The 16332-nt window shown below is 46.3% G+C and overlaps 1 protein-coding gene across 1 annotated transcript in view; it reads right to left on the bottom strand.

Moving 5' to 3' along the window:
- Positions 1-14962, bottom strand: part of Rufy1 (RUN and FYVE domain containing 1) — a 42488-nt gene extending 27526 nt beyond the window's left edge. The window contains exons 1-5 of the mRNA XM_032912511.1: positions 14618-14962; positions 6391-6564; positions 5161-5278; positions 4380-4481; positions 2776-2899 (exon numbers count right to left, since the gene is read on the bottom strand). Coding sequence (XP_032768402.1) covers positions 2776-2899; positions 4380-4481; positions 5161-5278; positions 6391-6564; positions 14618-14936 — 837 coding nt within the window. The 5' untranslated portion in view covers positions 14937-14962. The remainder of the gene's footprint in view (positions 1-2775; positions 2900-4379; positions 4482-5160; positions 5279-6390; positions 6565-14617) is intronic.
- Positions 14963-16332: the final 1370 nt, after the last annotated feature.

A 16332-nucleotide genomic window follows, 5' to 3' on the forward strand; every position in this document is an offset into this window, starting at 1 on the left:
CTTGTAGGCGGTACCTTGGGGCATGTGCTCCTGGATGCTCTATGAAAAGCTAAGATGAACCAAACAATGACCAGCATGGCACCACAGACCTAAGGATCCAGGAGTGGCACAGATACCTTGACAGTAAGCAACCACTCTCTAACTGAACTGAAGACCCGATTAATAAGAGGGAAACCGGGTTGGGATTTAGCTCAGCGGTAGGCGCTTGCCTAGCAAGTGCAAGGCCCTGGTTCGGTCCCCAGCTCCAAAAAAAAAAAAAAAAAAAAAAAAAAAAAAAAAAGAGGGAAACCATGTCTAGTGAGGTCATGGATCTTGGAGAGGAACCTACAACTACCACTTTATTAAACCAGCATAATCTATAACTGCATTCTAAATATTTATACATATATTAACAGATAAGTGTAGTCCTTACCCCTATCAAGAAGAGCTTCTCTTTGCAACAGATGGAGATCATTACAGAAAATTACATCCACTCAAAATGTAGACATGTGGGGCCCTGTCCCAATGACACATTTACAATACAACTTGGCTTGGGGATCATTGCAGAAGACGGGTTGGAAAGATTAAGAGTCAGAGACACAGGGACATGATTCCATCTGTGAGATTGCCTCCTGGGACTGTCTGAAGCTACACCCATGAGGTCTCATCAACATGACTGCCTAAACACGAGCTGAACAAGGGCAACACCAACAGACAAGCTGGTGTGCATGGAGGTGAAAGCCCAAGAGCCTCAACCTACAGGAAGGCAACTAAGGGATGCTGAGAGCTGGAGACAGTCTTCCTCAGGGAAAAGCATACCAATTGGTTACCTAATACTAATGGTCAGCTCTCAAAATACGCACTCAAGTAACATTATGTAGACTGAGCAGGTTGTACTTACGTATTAAGAGTACACATACACTATGCATTTTTTTAAGGAATGCAAACCTTTAAAGAAAGAACAAAACAAACAAGCAAAGATCCAACTTCATGTTCTACTAAGCTGTGGTACAAAACAGGAGAATGACTATTTCCTGGTTCAATCTATGAGGGAATACAGTCCCAGAAGGAGTCAAAGGCCCACTGGAGACTCAGAACATAAGCAGAGACACGGAATTCAGGAGTATAGGAAAAGAATACAACACAATGACCAAGTGGGGCTTATTTGGGGAACACTGTTATGGGAAAGCCACATACTAACTACTCTGAATTAGAAATGGATGTTACCCAAACAAGAAATCAACAGCATTCAACATTCACTAGAAGTTTTTTACTAGAAGTAAAAAACAAAGTAAACTAGATAACTAGAATAAAAGTTTTTTTTTTTTTTTCTTTTTTTTGGAGCTGGGGACCGAACCCAGGGCCTTGCGCTTGTTAGGGAAGCGCTCTACCACTGAGCTAAATCCCCAACCCTGAATAAAAGTTTTAAATATATATTTGATTATATATTTCCTAGATATCTCTCTCTCTCTCTCTCTCTCTCTCTCTCTCTCTCTCTATATATATATATATATATATTTTTTTTTTTTTTCCTTGAGTTCTGCAGACATGAACTGAAGTCCTCCTGCCCTGGTCTCCCACGGACGTGGCTTACAATACCCATCTTAGAATGGTTCTTTGATTTTTTTGTGGATGTGTGTATGCTGCTGTGTGTGGTGTGTGCCCCTTAGTGTGTGTGCATTCGGAGGCCCAGGTTGATGCTGGGGGCTTGTTTTCTGCTTGTTTCTCTCAGCAGAGTTGAGAATTTTATCAAAGATTTGTTGATACAGGCTTCAGCATACGGATTAGGAGAAAGAGAGGTGATAAGCAGTCAGTCGGTAAGGCACCGCTGTGGGCTCGCTTTTATGTGAGAGAAGTCTCACTATGAACCCTTGCTGGCCTGAAACTCACTAGATCAGGCTTGCCTGGAACTTACAGAAACCTGCCTTTCCTCTGCTTCTCCTGCTGGAACTAAAGGTGTACACTACCACTCTCAGCCGGCCTTCCTTCTATTCTTTCTTCCTTTCTTTTAAAATTGAGACATTGTCTTGTTTCGTTTCTTCTCTCCTTTTTAAAAATTACGTGTATCTGTGTACCTGCAGTGCCTATGGGAGCCGGAAGAGGGCGCTGGCTCCTCTGAAACTGGAGTTAGATGGCTGTCGGCTGCCATGTGGGTGCTGGGGAACTAAGCCTGGCTTCGCTGAAAGAGCGACTAGTGCTTTTTATGTAAACAATTTATTTTCCAGATAGGGGTTCTCTGTACAGTCCTGGCTGTCCTGGAACTCACTCTGTAGACCAGGCTGGCCTCAAGTTCACAGAGATCCTCCTGCCTCTGTCTTCCAAAGCGCTGGTATTAAAAGCAGGGATGAACATGCTCAGCTTGCAACCAGTGCTCTTAACCAATGAACCACCTCTCTTGTCCCATCTCTTTTTTTGAGACATGGTTTCATGTATCCCAGACTGGCCTTGATATTGCTGTGTCCTGAGGATGACTTTGAACTTCTGATCCTCCTGGCTCTACCTGCAGAGTGCTGGAATTACAGGCACGGCTGGTTTATGTGGTGTTAGGAACCAAACCTAAAGCCTTGTGTATGCTACGAAAGCACTCTACCAAAGGAGCCTCATCTCTGAGTCCCTCTACCCATCTTCCTTCTTTCATCTTCCCTGAGACATCCTCCCCAGAACAGCAGTCTGTCCTAACCCCTACCTAAGGGCTCTTGCCCTTTGTCCCTTTCTCAGGTTCAGTACATGTCTGCAGAGTTCAAGCAAACAATTGCTGACCTGGTCCATTCCACTAAAGCCTAAATTCCACGGTACCTGAGAATCCAGGTCTTCTCCCTTTAAGCAGAGATTGGCGTCCAGAACGTTGAGCCCCACCAGCAGACCGACAATCACCATTCCTTCCTCCTCCATCATTAAGGCCTCAGGCTCATAGAACTCACTGCAAGAGAGTGGCGTGTCAGGGAGCTGCCCAGAAATCCCTCACTACTCACCCACCCCGGCTCTCCTGCCTTTCCATTGCTAGGCTGCCACCTGGCTTCCAGCCTTAGCCTGGAGCAGGGGCCCTCAGGGAGCTTCCTTTCTCCTACCATGCCAAACCCCTCTCTTGGCCTAAATGTCTCCCAAAGGTCCATGTGGTCAACTTGCCTCCCAGCTTGGTGCTGTTAAAGCAGGTGGGACCAGTTGAGAGCTGATTAGGTCACTGGAGGTGTGCTCTGAAGGTGACCTTTGCCTTTTCCTCTTTCTCACTTGCTGGAAGTCAGCAGTTTTTATTCTACCTACCCCATGGTTCCTACACGATATGCTGCCTTGCTCCAGGCACACGGGAAAGGACCAATTATGGACTGAAACCACGTGTGTTTGTGTGGGACCGTGTGGGTGCACACATATGTGTGTGTACACGACAGAGGTCAACTTCAGGTGCTGGTCCTCAGATGTCTGTCTGCTTTTGAATTTTATTTTTTATCATTTTATTCTATGTGTATGTCTGCACAAGCTACAGCTTTTAAATCCAGTCTTTCTTGTGTGTGCTGGGGACTGAACCTCATGCTTGCACAACAAGCCATATACACCGAGCCACTACTTTACCTCTTTCCCTTTAAAATCTGATTCTCTCAGGTGTTTTGGGACAGCAACAGAAATCCACAAAGCTGCCTATCAGGCTCCTCTATTGGGATCTTCGTCTCAGTCCTTCTCCCCTACTCCTGGCCACTGACTTCCTGTCATTTTTCCTTGGGTCCCTGTGTCTTCACTGGCTTCTCTCTGTCACAGAACCTGGCTATCTGAAACATTAGGCCACCAGGACTGGCTGGTGTGGTGACAATGACAAAGGTCCCTGCCACCAGCCTGACAACCTGAGTTGATCTCTGGAAACCACTGGATTGACCAGTGTATGGTAGTGTTCATCTTTAACCCCAGCACTTGGGATGCAGAGGCAGGTGGATGTCTGTGAGTTCAAGGCCAGAATGGTCTATAGAGAGAGAGCTCCAGGACAGCTAGGGCTACACAGAGAAATCCTGTCTTGGGGGGCGGGGGAGAATATGAACGAGAACTGACTTCCTCATTTTTTTCTGATCCACATATGTATGCTGTGGTATCCACAACCCCTCAAATAAGTAAATTAATTTAAAAGGAAAGAAAAACCAAAAATTAAAACAAGCTATATTCAACAGTAAGAAAAATTTGGGTTTTGGCTATGACGTAAAGGATATTTTTATCTGAACTAGACGAGAGAATCAACTCTAGAGATTTCTGTTATATAAACTTCAGTCTAGAGAAAATCTCTTTTACAGTGACTACTTGTTTATAAACCATACCTATAGAGAGCCAGTCAGTCATAAATCTCAGTGATAGCCACTATTTAAGTTTTCACTAATCACAGCTTTCACTATGACGCCTTAGGGGACGCTTGTTGTCTATACCTTAGGAGATGCTTGTTGTCTATGAGGACTTTCAGATAATCTGCCAGTTTCTTTTGCATGAGAGCAAGATAAAGCCACGCTCTGCCTCTTCCCACGGCTGTCCTAGAATTCAAACAGAGAATCACACCACTACCGCATAAGAACAGCAACAAACACAGAATGAACTAATCACCTGTGGGAGGGGTGCACACGTGCGCGCGCGCGCACACACACACACACACACACACACACACGCATGCATGCGCGAGAGTCACACTGTAGTTCAGGAGTTCTAGAGGTTCTGTCTGGGCACTGAGAACAGTCGCTGTACAACTTAGGTACTTTTTGAGTTTCGTACCACAGACACTTCAAGTGTTAAGAGTGTCAGGACATTTCTGAGACACAGGCTCATATATGCAATTCATGTTTGTGGTGAAATACCGTGTCACTGGGCTGGAGACACGTCTGCAGTTTCCCTGATCCCCACACCCCACCTACTGTGGGTGCTGGAAACAAAACTCCAGTGTTGTGCAGAGTCCGCACTCTTCACTGCTGAGCCCTGTCTGCGTCCCAACACAAACATAAATGACGTGAACCATGTGGCAAACACTGCCTTCACATTAAAGAACAGAAGTGTGAGGCCCAGAAAGATTCACGTCCCACTCAAGGTCATGTGACCAGTGAGCAGCACAGGTGGGATTAGAAGCCACATCAAAATGTTACAGAGTATTCCAAATCAGGAAGGACTTCGGAGGAGGCAAACATCAGAGTGAAAAGCATTACTCTGCATTTTCTTACTCACTTTAGTTCTGGAAGATTCCTGACACTGGTAGCTATATCTGATGCTTCAGGGCAAAGTTTTTCCACCAGCTCCAAAGGACCAAAGAAAGATTTATTTTGGCCAATGAAACTCTTCTTGACTGAAAGAGAAAACATCAGTGTGAGTCTGGGCTGCAGGTTCTCCCGAGGCCCACTGTCTTCCTTTCAAAAGGCAAATAAGGCCACAAAGTTCCATACTCCACGCTATGACCCCAGGCTTTTGGCTGGCAGAGGCCACTGGACAGACCAGCTCTGCCCTCCTTCAGCAGTGAACTGTCTCTGATCCCATGCGCTTTCTTCAGGTTACTGCTTATGAGCTGAGATCTGCGAAATCCTGCCACCTCCGTCCCAGTGGTAGCATTAATGCTGGACTCCTTGTTACAGCTACTTCCATCCTGAGCTGCCACAGTGACTTAATTGCTTTCCCAATGTCTTCATTTCCTTACCCTTATAATGTGTTCTCTATTTGGATATAAGGGGTTATTTGTTTAAGATGCAAACTAAGTCACATTGCTCCTGTAAACTCCAAGTTTACTTAGAAGAAACTACAGCTTCCTGCCATGACCTCTAAGGGCCTGCATGGTCCAGCCTCTCCCCACTTCCTCGCTCCCATCTCCCATTCCACACTCCCTGGTTACCAAGTATCTGTCTGGAGCCACGGTTGGTCCCACTCAGGCCACTTGCACCTTTGCATCTGTTTTGTCCCCCCCGCCCCCCACTTTGTGCTCGGAATGCTGGGGGCCCAAATCTCTATTCTCTCCTCCTCAAGTCTCAGACCACATGTCAACCCCTCATTCTCTACCATCTCACCTTTTTTTTTTTCTTTCCTGAATTGGTAGCATTTTATAATTCTATGTTTCTGTATTCACCATCGTGGCCTTTAACTGTGCTCCCCAAGGCCACCAAGAGCCACCCGAGTTGCTAATGGTGCACCCGCAGTGTGGCTAGTTCATAAAAGGTCTGAAGTGACATGTGCTGGCAATGTAAACCAGGGTGGATTTTAAGCCTTACTATTAACAAGTGTCCTATCAGAGAACTAAGGATGGCCTCTGTGGCTTGCAGTATCATTTCTACTGGACAATGCTGCTCTAGAACACAGGGAACTTGTCTGTTCTGTGGGCTACTCTCCTCTCTGCAACCACAGCAATGCTTGGAGCTAGTGAGGCCAAAGACTTAGCCCAAATCCCTGTGCTCCCACACCCCCCAGGCTCACCTTTTAGCCCATGCTTGAGGCAATGCTCCATCACTACAAAGAACTGCTGTAAGGGAGCATGGTCTGCATCCAGGCTGCGTCCCAGGCTCAGGGCGGACTGGAGTAAGACCTTAATGCTGAGTTTCATCATGTGCATTAGGTTGGCACGCTCCTCCATCATCTGGCCTTTGGAAGCTGTGGGCACACGCAAGGAAAGCTTCGTTAGTGGGCTGAGTGGGGTTTGGAGGTGACAGGGGTCAGAGTGATACGGTAGAGGGTCAGGGGCTTGCTCAGGGTGAGGACGCACTGGCGGACGGATATCCGGGGTTCATAGTCAAGTCGCTGTCCATTTCTGCAGGCCACAGCTCCTATGAATCCGAGGTGCTTGTGTAGCAGCAGAGACTGACTGCCACAAACTCAGCCTTCTAAGCCGCTCCTTGCGTTGCTAGGGGGCTGGTTCTAACAAACTTCACCGCGATTGGTCTCTCCCCTGACCAATGATAGGACGCAAAGTCTAGGCAGCCTTGCTCCACCCCAACCCCGCCCCTGACCATTCCTATTGGACGAAGCCAGCTCAGAGCCACCCCCATGGAGGAAAGTGGCCATTTTGAGCTACCTGCCCTGGACCTAGTTGGAGCTACCTGAGGCTCACAGGGTTTCAGATGTTTTTCTGTCCCATTATCTGTGCCTTCAGGAAAGCATCCTTCCTTCCTTCCTTTCCAGACTCCGAGCTTTCATCCACGACTTGTTGCTATTCTATGTTTTGCAAACCCTTAAAAAAGTTTGTTAGAAATAACTACATTTCCATTTCCACTCTATTCATCTTGTCGCTTTGGAGAGTGAGCGTCTGTCTACAGTTAGTATAGGATTATCTAGGACAAGTGCTTACCAAATGTCCGCTTAAGTCCAGGAAATGGCACCCTAGAGTTTAAAAAAAAATTAGACTCCACCACTGGAGAGATTATACGGTTATGAACATTTACTGCTATTTCAGAGGACCCAGCCCTACCACCCAGGCTCACAACCACCTGTAAGTCCAGTTCCAGGGCATCCTATGAGGTTTTCTAGATTCTGCAGGCACCTGCACATACCTTCCTCCCCCATACACATATTAACCCCCTGCAAAAAAACCCCAAATACCTTAAATCCCACCCACCCACCCTAAGACTTCAAACTAAAAGCTCCGGCAGGTGCACTAGCTGCGCGGTGAAGGGGTCTCCCTGTGGTATGCCCCTGCCTCTTGGCATGTGCCAGCCTTCTCACTTGCCCTTTGGTGCAGGAAGTTCCAGTGTTTTTGGAGCCGTCTTGACTACTGCTAAGGTCAAGCAACTTTTCATCATCTATTGCCTCCTAGGTTTTTTGTTTTGTTTATTTTTGCAACCCACTTGCTCAATCTTAATTTTTGTGTGGGAGGTTTTGCCCTTCTTGTTGATAATGTACATTCTGGATGTGAACACTTCTGAGGACACAGAATTAAAAGGGAACATGTAGGTGTCATTTGAATGAAAACGAGGACACGACTGCTCCCGGATATGGTTGAGGAGGTTTTTATTGTAGATATGAGGGAGAGCACAGGCAGAAGCATCTGGAAGAGTCCGGACTGAATATGGGCAGCAGAATAGAGGGCTATGAGAAGAGTGTTGGCAGAGGGGGGAGACAGGAGGAGTGAAGAGAGAGGGAAGGAGAGAGAGTGTGCAAACGGATGAAGAGAGATGCAGAGGACCAAGAGTGGAGCTAAGAGGAAAGCCAACAGAGTTCGTAACCAAAATGGCTGAGTTATACAGGAAGGAGAAGCTGGGGGAAGGGAAGAGAAGCCGAGGGATGGAAGCTGAGTTGGAGTGGGAACAGGAGGTGTCGTGGGCACTAGGTAGCAGACACTTCTGAATGGGGAATGAAGGAGCTTAGGGGCTAGCATAGACCTCGATATGCTAATAGGCAACAGAGGCATAGGTTAATGGAGGAGCCATAAGTCCTTTCTGCCAGAGATAAGGAGAATGACTCCTTTTAGTAAGTATGAACTATCTTAAGTCCTTGAGGGAATGTCTTTTGTCTAAATGCCCGACTTTGGGGAAAGGAATTTCTAGGTATCTAACACACACACACACACACACACACACACACACACACACACACCCCAATAGTTAAATCTAAAAGACAGGTTTACAACTCTTACTTTACAATAAAGGTTATTAAGACTGCAATGGAACTAATGTTTCTTTCTTTCTTTCTTTTTTCTTTTTCTTTTTTTCCGGAGCTGGGGACCGAACCCAGGGTCTTGCGCTTGCTAGGCAAGCGCTCTACCACTGAGCTAAATCCCCAACCCCGGGACTAATGTTTCTAAATTCTCTCGATCTGGGGAGAGGTGCTGGGCCTGATGTTCTCAACATTTCCTCTAGGCTGCGTGGAGGAAAAAGTGGGTTAAATGCTGCATTTGAATAGGAATTGTAAAGTTATTTTTATCTGTTGGGAAAACCTATTAATTAAATATTTACATTTTAAGAAAATAGACTGGAAAAGTTGTAAAAGGGGAAAAATAATAGAAAGGAGGACTTCTACAAGGGCAAAGCATGAATATATCGTAATCAGAAAATTTATGAAAAAGTATTTATTTAGTTTTTTGAGACAGGGTTTCTCTGTGTAGCTTTGGCTGTCCTGGAATTCACTCTGTAGACCAGGCTGGCCTCAAACTCAGAGATCCACCTGCCTCTGCCTCCTGTGTGCTGGGATTAAACGCTTGCAGCAGCACACCGGGCCCCTGAGATCTGTCAGTGCACTCATTGTGAGAACCCAGGTTTCCCATGCATTCTTCCTTTGCTTTATAAAGGCAGGTGATCCCTGAGCCCATAGCTTGTCTCAGTGCAATGACATCAAGGGAAAAAATACTGCATTGGCAAAAGGGTATTGAAATAAGCAGCATTTAGATCATTTTAAGTTTTCTGAATCAAACAAGGTGTGTGTGTGTGTGTGTGTGTGTGTGTGTGTGTGTGTAAATGGATGACTAACAGGTATAGTTACCATTTGGTAAGTCTTGGTGAAATATTTTTGGTATTTCTCAGAAGTAGAGACATTTCTTCCTTTCTTTTTTTTCTTTTTCCTTTTTTTTTTTCAAAGAAAAGCATTTTAAAGGTTTATTTTTATGCTATGTGTGTATGGGAATTTTACCTGCGTGTCTGCATGTGTACCACATGCGAGCCTGCTGCCCGTGGAGGCCAAAAGAGGGTGTCTCATACCCTTGGACCAGAGTTACAGATGGTTGTAAGCCTCCTTGTGGATGTGAGAATCAAACTCGAATCCTCTGAAAGACCAGCCAGTATTCTTAGCCACCGAGCCATCTCCCTAGTCCACATTTAGGTTTAAAGTCAGTATCTGGCCCAGCATTTTAAAGTGGCTCGGCTTGTGAAAGGGTCTGCTGCCAAGCTCGAAGACCTAGGTTCCATCCCCAGGATCCACATGTTGGAAGGAGAAAACCAACTCCTGCAAGTTATCCTCTGTCATACAAGCAGTGTTGGCACCGCACACACATGAACAGCAATGCATGAAAACAGGAAACATATAAAAGACAACATGACCTTGAACTTCTGACCTTTTTGCTTCATCTTGTAAGTGCTGAGATTACAGACACCTGCCTCCATGCCCACTTACCTTGTGTTGGGTATTGAACCCAAAGTCTGGTGCCTATCAGGCAAGCACTCTTCGATTGAGTTACAGCCACAGCTGCATGCTTCACTGGTACTGTCCTCAGCTGTGTGCTCCACTGATATTATCCCCAGCTGTATGCTCCACTGATATTATCCCCAGCTGTATGCTCCAGGCCTATCCAATAACTGTGAAGTAAAGACTGCCCCTATGGGCCTTCGTCTTTTAGGAAGTTTCACTTCAAAAAGCAAGATGGGCCATTATATATATATCAGTGGGTCTGAAAGTGCCACACTGAGGGGAAAGTTAGTGAGTTATGTGCAAAGGCACTGGAAAGACTGAATAGTACACATGAGCACGCATGCACACATGCATGTATAAGAAAAAGCCCCCCAAGTAAAGCAAGACAACTATGCACCTGGGCTCATGTGAGATATTTTAAAACATGCATCAAAGCAGCCTACAACATTCTTTTTCTTTCTTTTCTTTCTCTCTGTCTCCCTCCACCCCAAAGTCTCTCATTAAATCAGTCAAAATGTAATAAAATGGATGAAGATAATTGTAACTACCACACAATTCATAAAGCCCATGTAAAATCTGGGCCAGACCAAAATACCAATGTCAGTATTCCCTTACCATAAATTGACGGTCACCTCTATAGTGGTTTGACTAGGGTGCTGTTCCCACCCTGCCCTGGTATTCAGAGGCACTCTGTCCCTGCCCTTCCTGGCCGCTCATGGCTATGGTGGAGCTGAGGAGTGTTAGGGAGAAGATTCAGAGTTTTTGAGACGGCAGACAGGAATCTCATATGAGCTGGGCTCCAAGTACCCCTGCTCCTTGGTCTCAGCATGCTTCATTTATGAAACACAAATTCAAAGCTGGGGAGTTGGTTCGATAATTAAGAGTGTGTACTGCTTCTTCCAGAGGATCTGACTTTGGTTCCCAGCACCCATATTGGGCAGCTCATTCCAGCTCCAGAGGATCTGATGCCCCCTTCTGGACTCTGCAAGCACTCACACATATGACGTGAGCATAAATTCACTCAGGCACACATATAAACATATTATAATTAATTATTCACCTCCCAGAAATTTGAGGAAAAATTATTATTAATTTTTGGGGGGACAGGAGTCTCACTCTATAGGCCAAACTAGCCTCAAACTTACGGTAATTTTTCTGCCTCAGTCTCTCTAGTGCTAGGATTAGAGATATGAGACACAATGCCTCATTGAAAAAAAAAAATCAATTCCAAGCATAATGCTTCTGCAAGCCTTGCCTTTTGATCACAGCCGCTGCAGGGGCATACTCATGAAGGCAGCCCTACTGCCATCCAGGCTTACCGTAGAAACTGAGTTGCATGGGGGTGACGGTGTGAGCAAAGATCTAACACTGTTGTGGCATTCGGTAAACACAGAATAAAGTGCTGTCTATACTTTATGTCACGGCTCTAAAAGGAAAACAGATGCACCCTTGTTCATCAGACGGTTATTGATTATCTATGATTCTTGAGAGGCACCGGCACATTTTACCTATCAATGAATAACATGAGAGGAGTAACAATGCTTCAGTCAGTGACTGATAAAGACTTCGAGGGAACAGAAGAATTCCCAAGCTCTATGACCTCAGAGCTGCTGCAAAACTGCATTCCTCACGAACCATGGGGCAGCCTTGTTAAACAAGCCTTTCCTACCACTGGAGGTGCAGAGTACAGTCCACACAGTCGTGGATAGCAAGAGAACCTGGTGGGGGTGAGTCACAGCCACCGGCTCATGTACTCACCCTGTTATGCTTTTTGTCATTACTGTAGTATGTCCTCCTCCCACATTTAAAAAGTTAACTGAAGAGTGATGGACCAGCCTGACACCAGCTTAAGATTATAAGCCGCCAGCACTGCTCCGGTGTGGTGGTGCACACACTGTTAGCCCCAGCATTCAGGAGGCAGAGGCATGTGGATGTCTGTGAGTTCAAGGTGAGCCTGCTCTACAAAGTGAGCCTCAGGACAGCCACGGCTGTTACACAGAGAAACCCTGTCTCAACAAAACCAAATACCAAACCAAGCCCAAAACAAACAAACAAACAAACAAACAGCCCAAAAGATTAAAAGCCATTTTGTTACAAGGTCAAAATAAGTTCATTCCTGTTTTCTGTGAAACTTGGGTTTGACCATGCTTTGACATGTCCCACATCCTATACCCTAAACTCTACCCTGATTAGATAAGATGTTCTGCCAAAAATTTTTGAGATGTTCTGTCAATTTCCTATGTAACCAAAAACCCTCAGAAGCCCCTGAGCCTTGCAGCTTTCTGGGCTACATGAATCTCACTTTCTCCTATGTTTGGTGTTATTTTCTAAAAGCCCACTTATCCTTGTCTGACAGAAAACAAGGCTTGCACGATCTGACCAAAGAATTTGGATAACGGTCCTTACTCTCCTTCTATGAGATTAACAAATGTTAGCTACAGGTGTGTGTGTGTGTGTGTGTGTGTGTGTGTGTGTGTGTGGTATGTTCTAGAAGAAGGCTTTGCTAACACAGGTGATGGCTCTATGTGTGTTGTTTCCTGACGATTTTCCAGTTAGACAAGGTGCAGCAAAGTAATAGTCGTGATCCTGACCTTGGAGGTCTGAACTAATGTATCTTAGTTAAGATACATGTCCATATATACACACACATTTTATTTAGTGAGTTGGGGTGGGGGTGCTTGCATTTTGTTCCTTAGCCAACAGGTTTAAGTAAAAATCTAAAACCAAAACATTTTTAAATAGAAAAACTATTTTTGTATAGATACATAATGTGTGTAGGTGTTAAGCCATTGTTATAAGAGTCAAAAACTAAAAGCCAGGGCTGGTGAGACGGCTCAGTAGGTAAAGGCATTGGTTAACAAGCCTGGTGATCAAGAGTTCTAGCCCTGGGACTCACATGGTGGAGGAAGAGAGCAAACTCCTGAAAGGTATCCTCTGACTTCCACAGGCACACCATGGCATGCATGGTGACGATAAAGAAAAAAATCAGGGCTGGAGAGATGAAACTTAAAGACCGGAGTTCAGATTCCCAGCATTAAAAACTGGGCGTGACAGCATTTGTTAGTATTTCCAGTGCTGGGAAAGCAAAGACAGGAGGATACCCGGGTCCTGTCAGACAGTGTGGCCAGTTGGTGAGCTCCAGGCTCAGTGAGAAAACTTGACTTAAAATAAGGCGAATTAAACAGTTGAGGAAGACAGAGCCAACATCGACCTCTGGTCTTCAAGTACACAGACACAAGTACAAACACATGTGAACCACCATACACACACCAAGCCAAGATTATAAAAATAACCAAGATTGCCAGGCAGTGGTGGTGCACGTCTTTAATTCTAGCACTCAGGAGGCAGAGGCAGAAGGATCTCTGAGTCTGAGTTCAGAATGGTGTACAGAGTGAGTTCGTGGAAAACTAGGACCACATATAGAAACCCTGTCTCAAAACAAACAAAAAACTAAACAAACAAAAAAAACCTCAAAACCAAACCAAACCAAGACCAAAAAACAAGGTTAATTCATTACCAAGGAAAGAAGCTTTTTTGTTGTTGCTTTTTTGTTGTGGTTTTGTTTTTTAAAATAAAATCTGGGTCGTAAAGTGATATCCCAGGCATTTTACAGTCAACACTCACTCTACCTCAGCAACTTGAAGTCTGCACGGTCCATTCACAATAAGTGCCCTAGCCATGTGAAACATGGTTATTAATTTATTGGTTTATTTAGAGGCAGGGGCTCACTATGAACACCTGGCCGGCCTCAAACTCTCAGAGCCCCACATGCCTTTGCCTCCAAAGTGTTAGTATTAATAGCAGGTGAGCGCCACAACACCATACACCTTGGCTATCTTTTATATTGTAATTTTAGCTATGTTTAGAAACAGAAACACCACTGCATTATAATTAGCACAGTCCCGAGTACATACACTAACATGCTGTGCAAGAAGTATGCACCTGAATCACCATGCTCAGCCATCAAAAATAAATAATCGTTTGCGTCTGTCCTTTCTTACTGGTAAGCTGAAATTCTAATCTAGATCATAAGAGTGGAACCGGATTGTATGAGGTAGCTGATTAAAATTCTTTTTTTAAATCCCCATTTTTTTATAGATAGGGAAATACGAGTAGGAGGGGTGATGGGTTGTCCTTGTTCCACAGGGGGTTAGTGGCGGGAGAATAAAGGGAACCAAAACCTCCTGACTCTGACTCACTGCTCTCACCAACTTTGGACTAAGCTGTCAACCTCAGCCGCAGGTGCACAACCGGCTGGCTGCCGAGATTGTTGACAGGGGACCAGCACCGGACTTTATTTCTCAAGTATGCAAAATATGAACACAGATGACTTTCCGTCTAAGCCTCTAATTTAAATCTCCTATTTAAAGTCAATCGGTGATCACGACGCGGCAGTTCTGAGGTTCACAAAGACAAACACAAGGTGGGAGGGGAGTCCCGGCCCGCAGCCGCCCCGTCCCGCGCTTCTCCCGCTGGGTCACACCAATTGCAGAGCCCTGCGCCGCGCGGCACAGCACCGCAGAGCTCTTCGTCCGGCGGGTCAAGTTTCTACAGCGGTGCAGTAGCCCCAGCCCGCGGGACCCCGGCCTACCTGCGCGCTCCCCGCCGCCGCCGCCGCCGTCTCCCAGCCCCGCGGCCGCGCGCAGCGCGCTGCCGCAGCTCGCCGACAGGTTCCCGGTGGCTCTGCGCGCCAGCGTCAGGATGGGCGCCGACCAGCTTTCGGCTGCTCGAGTCCGCGACGCGCTCCGCAGCTCGCCGGGGCTTGGCAGCTGGCTCCGGTCCACGATCTCGAACTCTTCCCCGGACTCTAGGCCTGCTTGGAGCCCAGGCTCCGGCCGCGGCTCGGGCTCGGGCTTCGGCTCCGGCTCCGAATCCTGCCCCGCCCGGCGGCAGTCTCCGCTGGCGGCCATGTTGGCCGGTCACGTGACCCGCCACTGGCCTGGGCCGGCGGCCTTGTGCTGCTTCCTGCTGCCGCTTCCCTCTCTGCTCGCGCTCGCCTGGGCTTGCTTTTCTTGTATAACCCTCGGGGAAAATGCGGTTCTTAAACGCAGGTGATCCCCAGCCGGGAGTACTTGGAAGTTAGTTCCTTTTGGACTTTCTACTTCCCACGACCGGGAATGCGCCTTATTTTAACGTTTTCCGACACAACTTCCTCTTTTAAACTTTCATGACTTTTTTTAATTTTCGAGACAAAATCTCACTGTTGGATTTTTATTTGTTGTTGTTGTTGTTTTCTTTTTCTTTATCTCCCCCCTTCACTCCCCAATAAGGCCTCTTATTTCCCGGGGCTGATAATAAAACAGGCCATGTAGCCGAGTGGTGGTGAATGGTGGTGGTGCGCGCTTTTAATCCCAGCACTGGGAGGCATAGACAGGCAGATCTCTGCTTAGTCAACAGAGCGAGTTCCAGGACAGCCAGAGCTACACAGAGAAATCCTGTCTCGACAACCCAGGCCCCTCACCCCCGAGCAGGCCACGTGGCAAGGGTGTGCCTAATTACTTTTTTGGGGGAGATGGCAGTTCTGGGAATTGAACTTTGTATGTCACTCATGCTAATCAAGACCTCTACCAGCGAGTTTCACCCAACCCCCAACATACACAACCAACAGGACCCTTGATTTTGTGATTCTCCTATCTCTCAGGTGCTTCTGACACCACACCATGCTAGGCAGGCACTCTACTCACAGAGCTACGTTCCCAGTGAGAATCTCAGTGTGTAGCTCAGTCTGTCCTAGAACTCGGGAATATAGCACTGCCTGGCTTTGAACTCCTGGTGATCCTCCTGCCTCTGCCTCCCGAGTACAGGGATTAAATGTGTGCCTCACCATGCCAACTCAGGTCTAATATTTTCAACTGTATCGTTTTCCGCACTATTCTTCAGAGCAGCCTGTAAAAGAGCTGCCAAAGAAACTAGGACAGATGAGTCAGAGGTAGAGTGTGTGTGTGTGTGTGTGTGTGTGTGTGTGTGTGTGTGTGTGGTGGGGCTATTTCTTTTCAGTCAGATGAATCTGAGTGACAGCCTGGCAGGCAAGATCCACAGTGGTGGACTGGAAATGAGCTCTGGATTCTGCTGTTAATTAAGTGTGATAGGAATTGAACCAACCTCATTACTAAATAGGATTTCACAATAAGGAAACACAGCACACAGCCTACCTTGTGATTATTGTCTCTGCTTTCCAACTCTGGCCTGGAGATGTCACCAAACAGATATGTGATTATTCAGCCTATTTTCTTATTAGGAATAGAAGGGAATTTGGCCAGATTAAGATGTGGATGTCGTGAGAATTTAGCAATTTGGACCATGTCA

Source organism: Rattus rattus, chromosome 9 (assembly GCF_011064425.1).
Source record: "Rattus rattus isolate New Zealand chromosome 9, Rrattus_CSIRO_v1, whole genome shotgun sequence".
Lineage (NCBI taxonomy): Eukaryota > Metazoa > Chordata > Mammalia > Rodentia > Muridae > Rattus > Rattus rattus.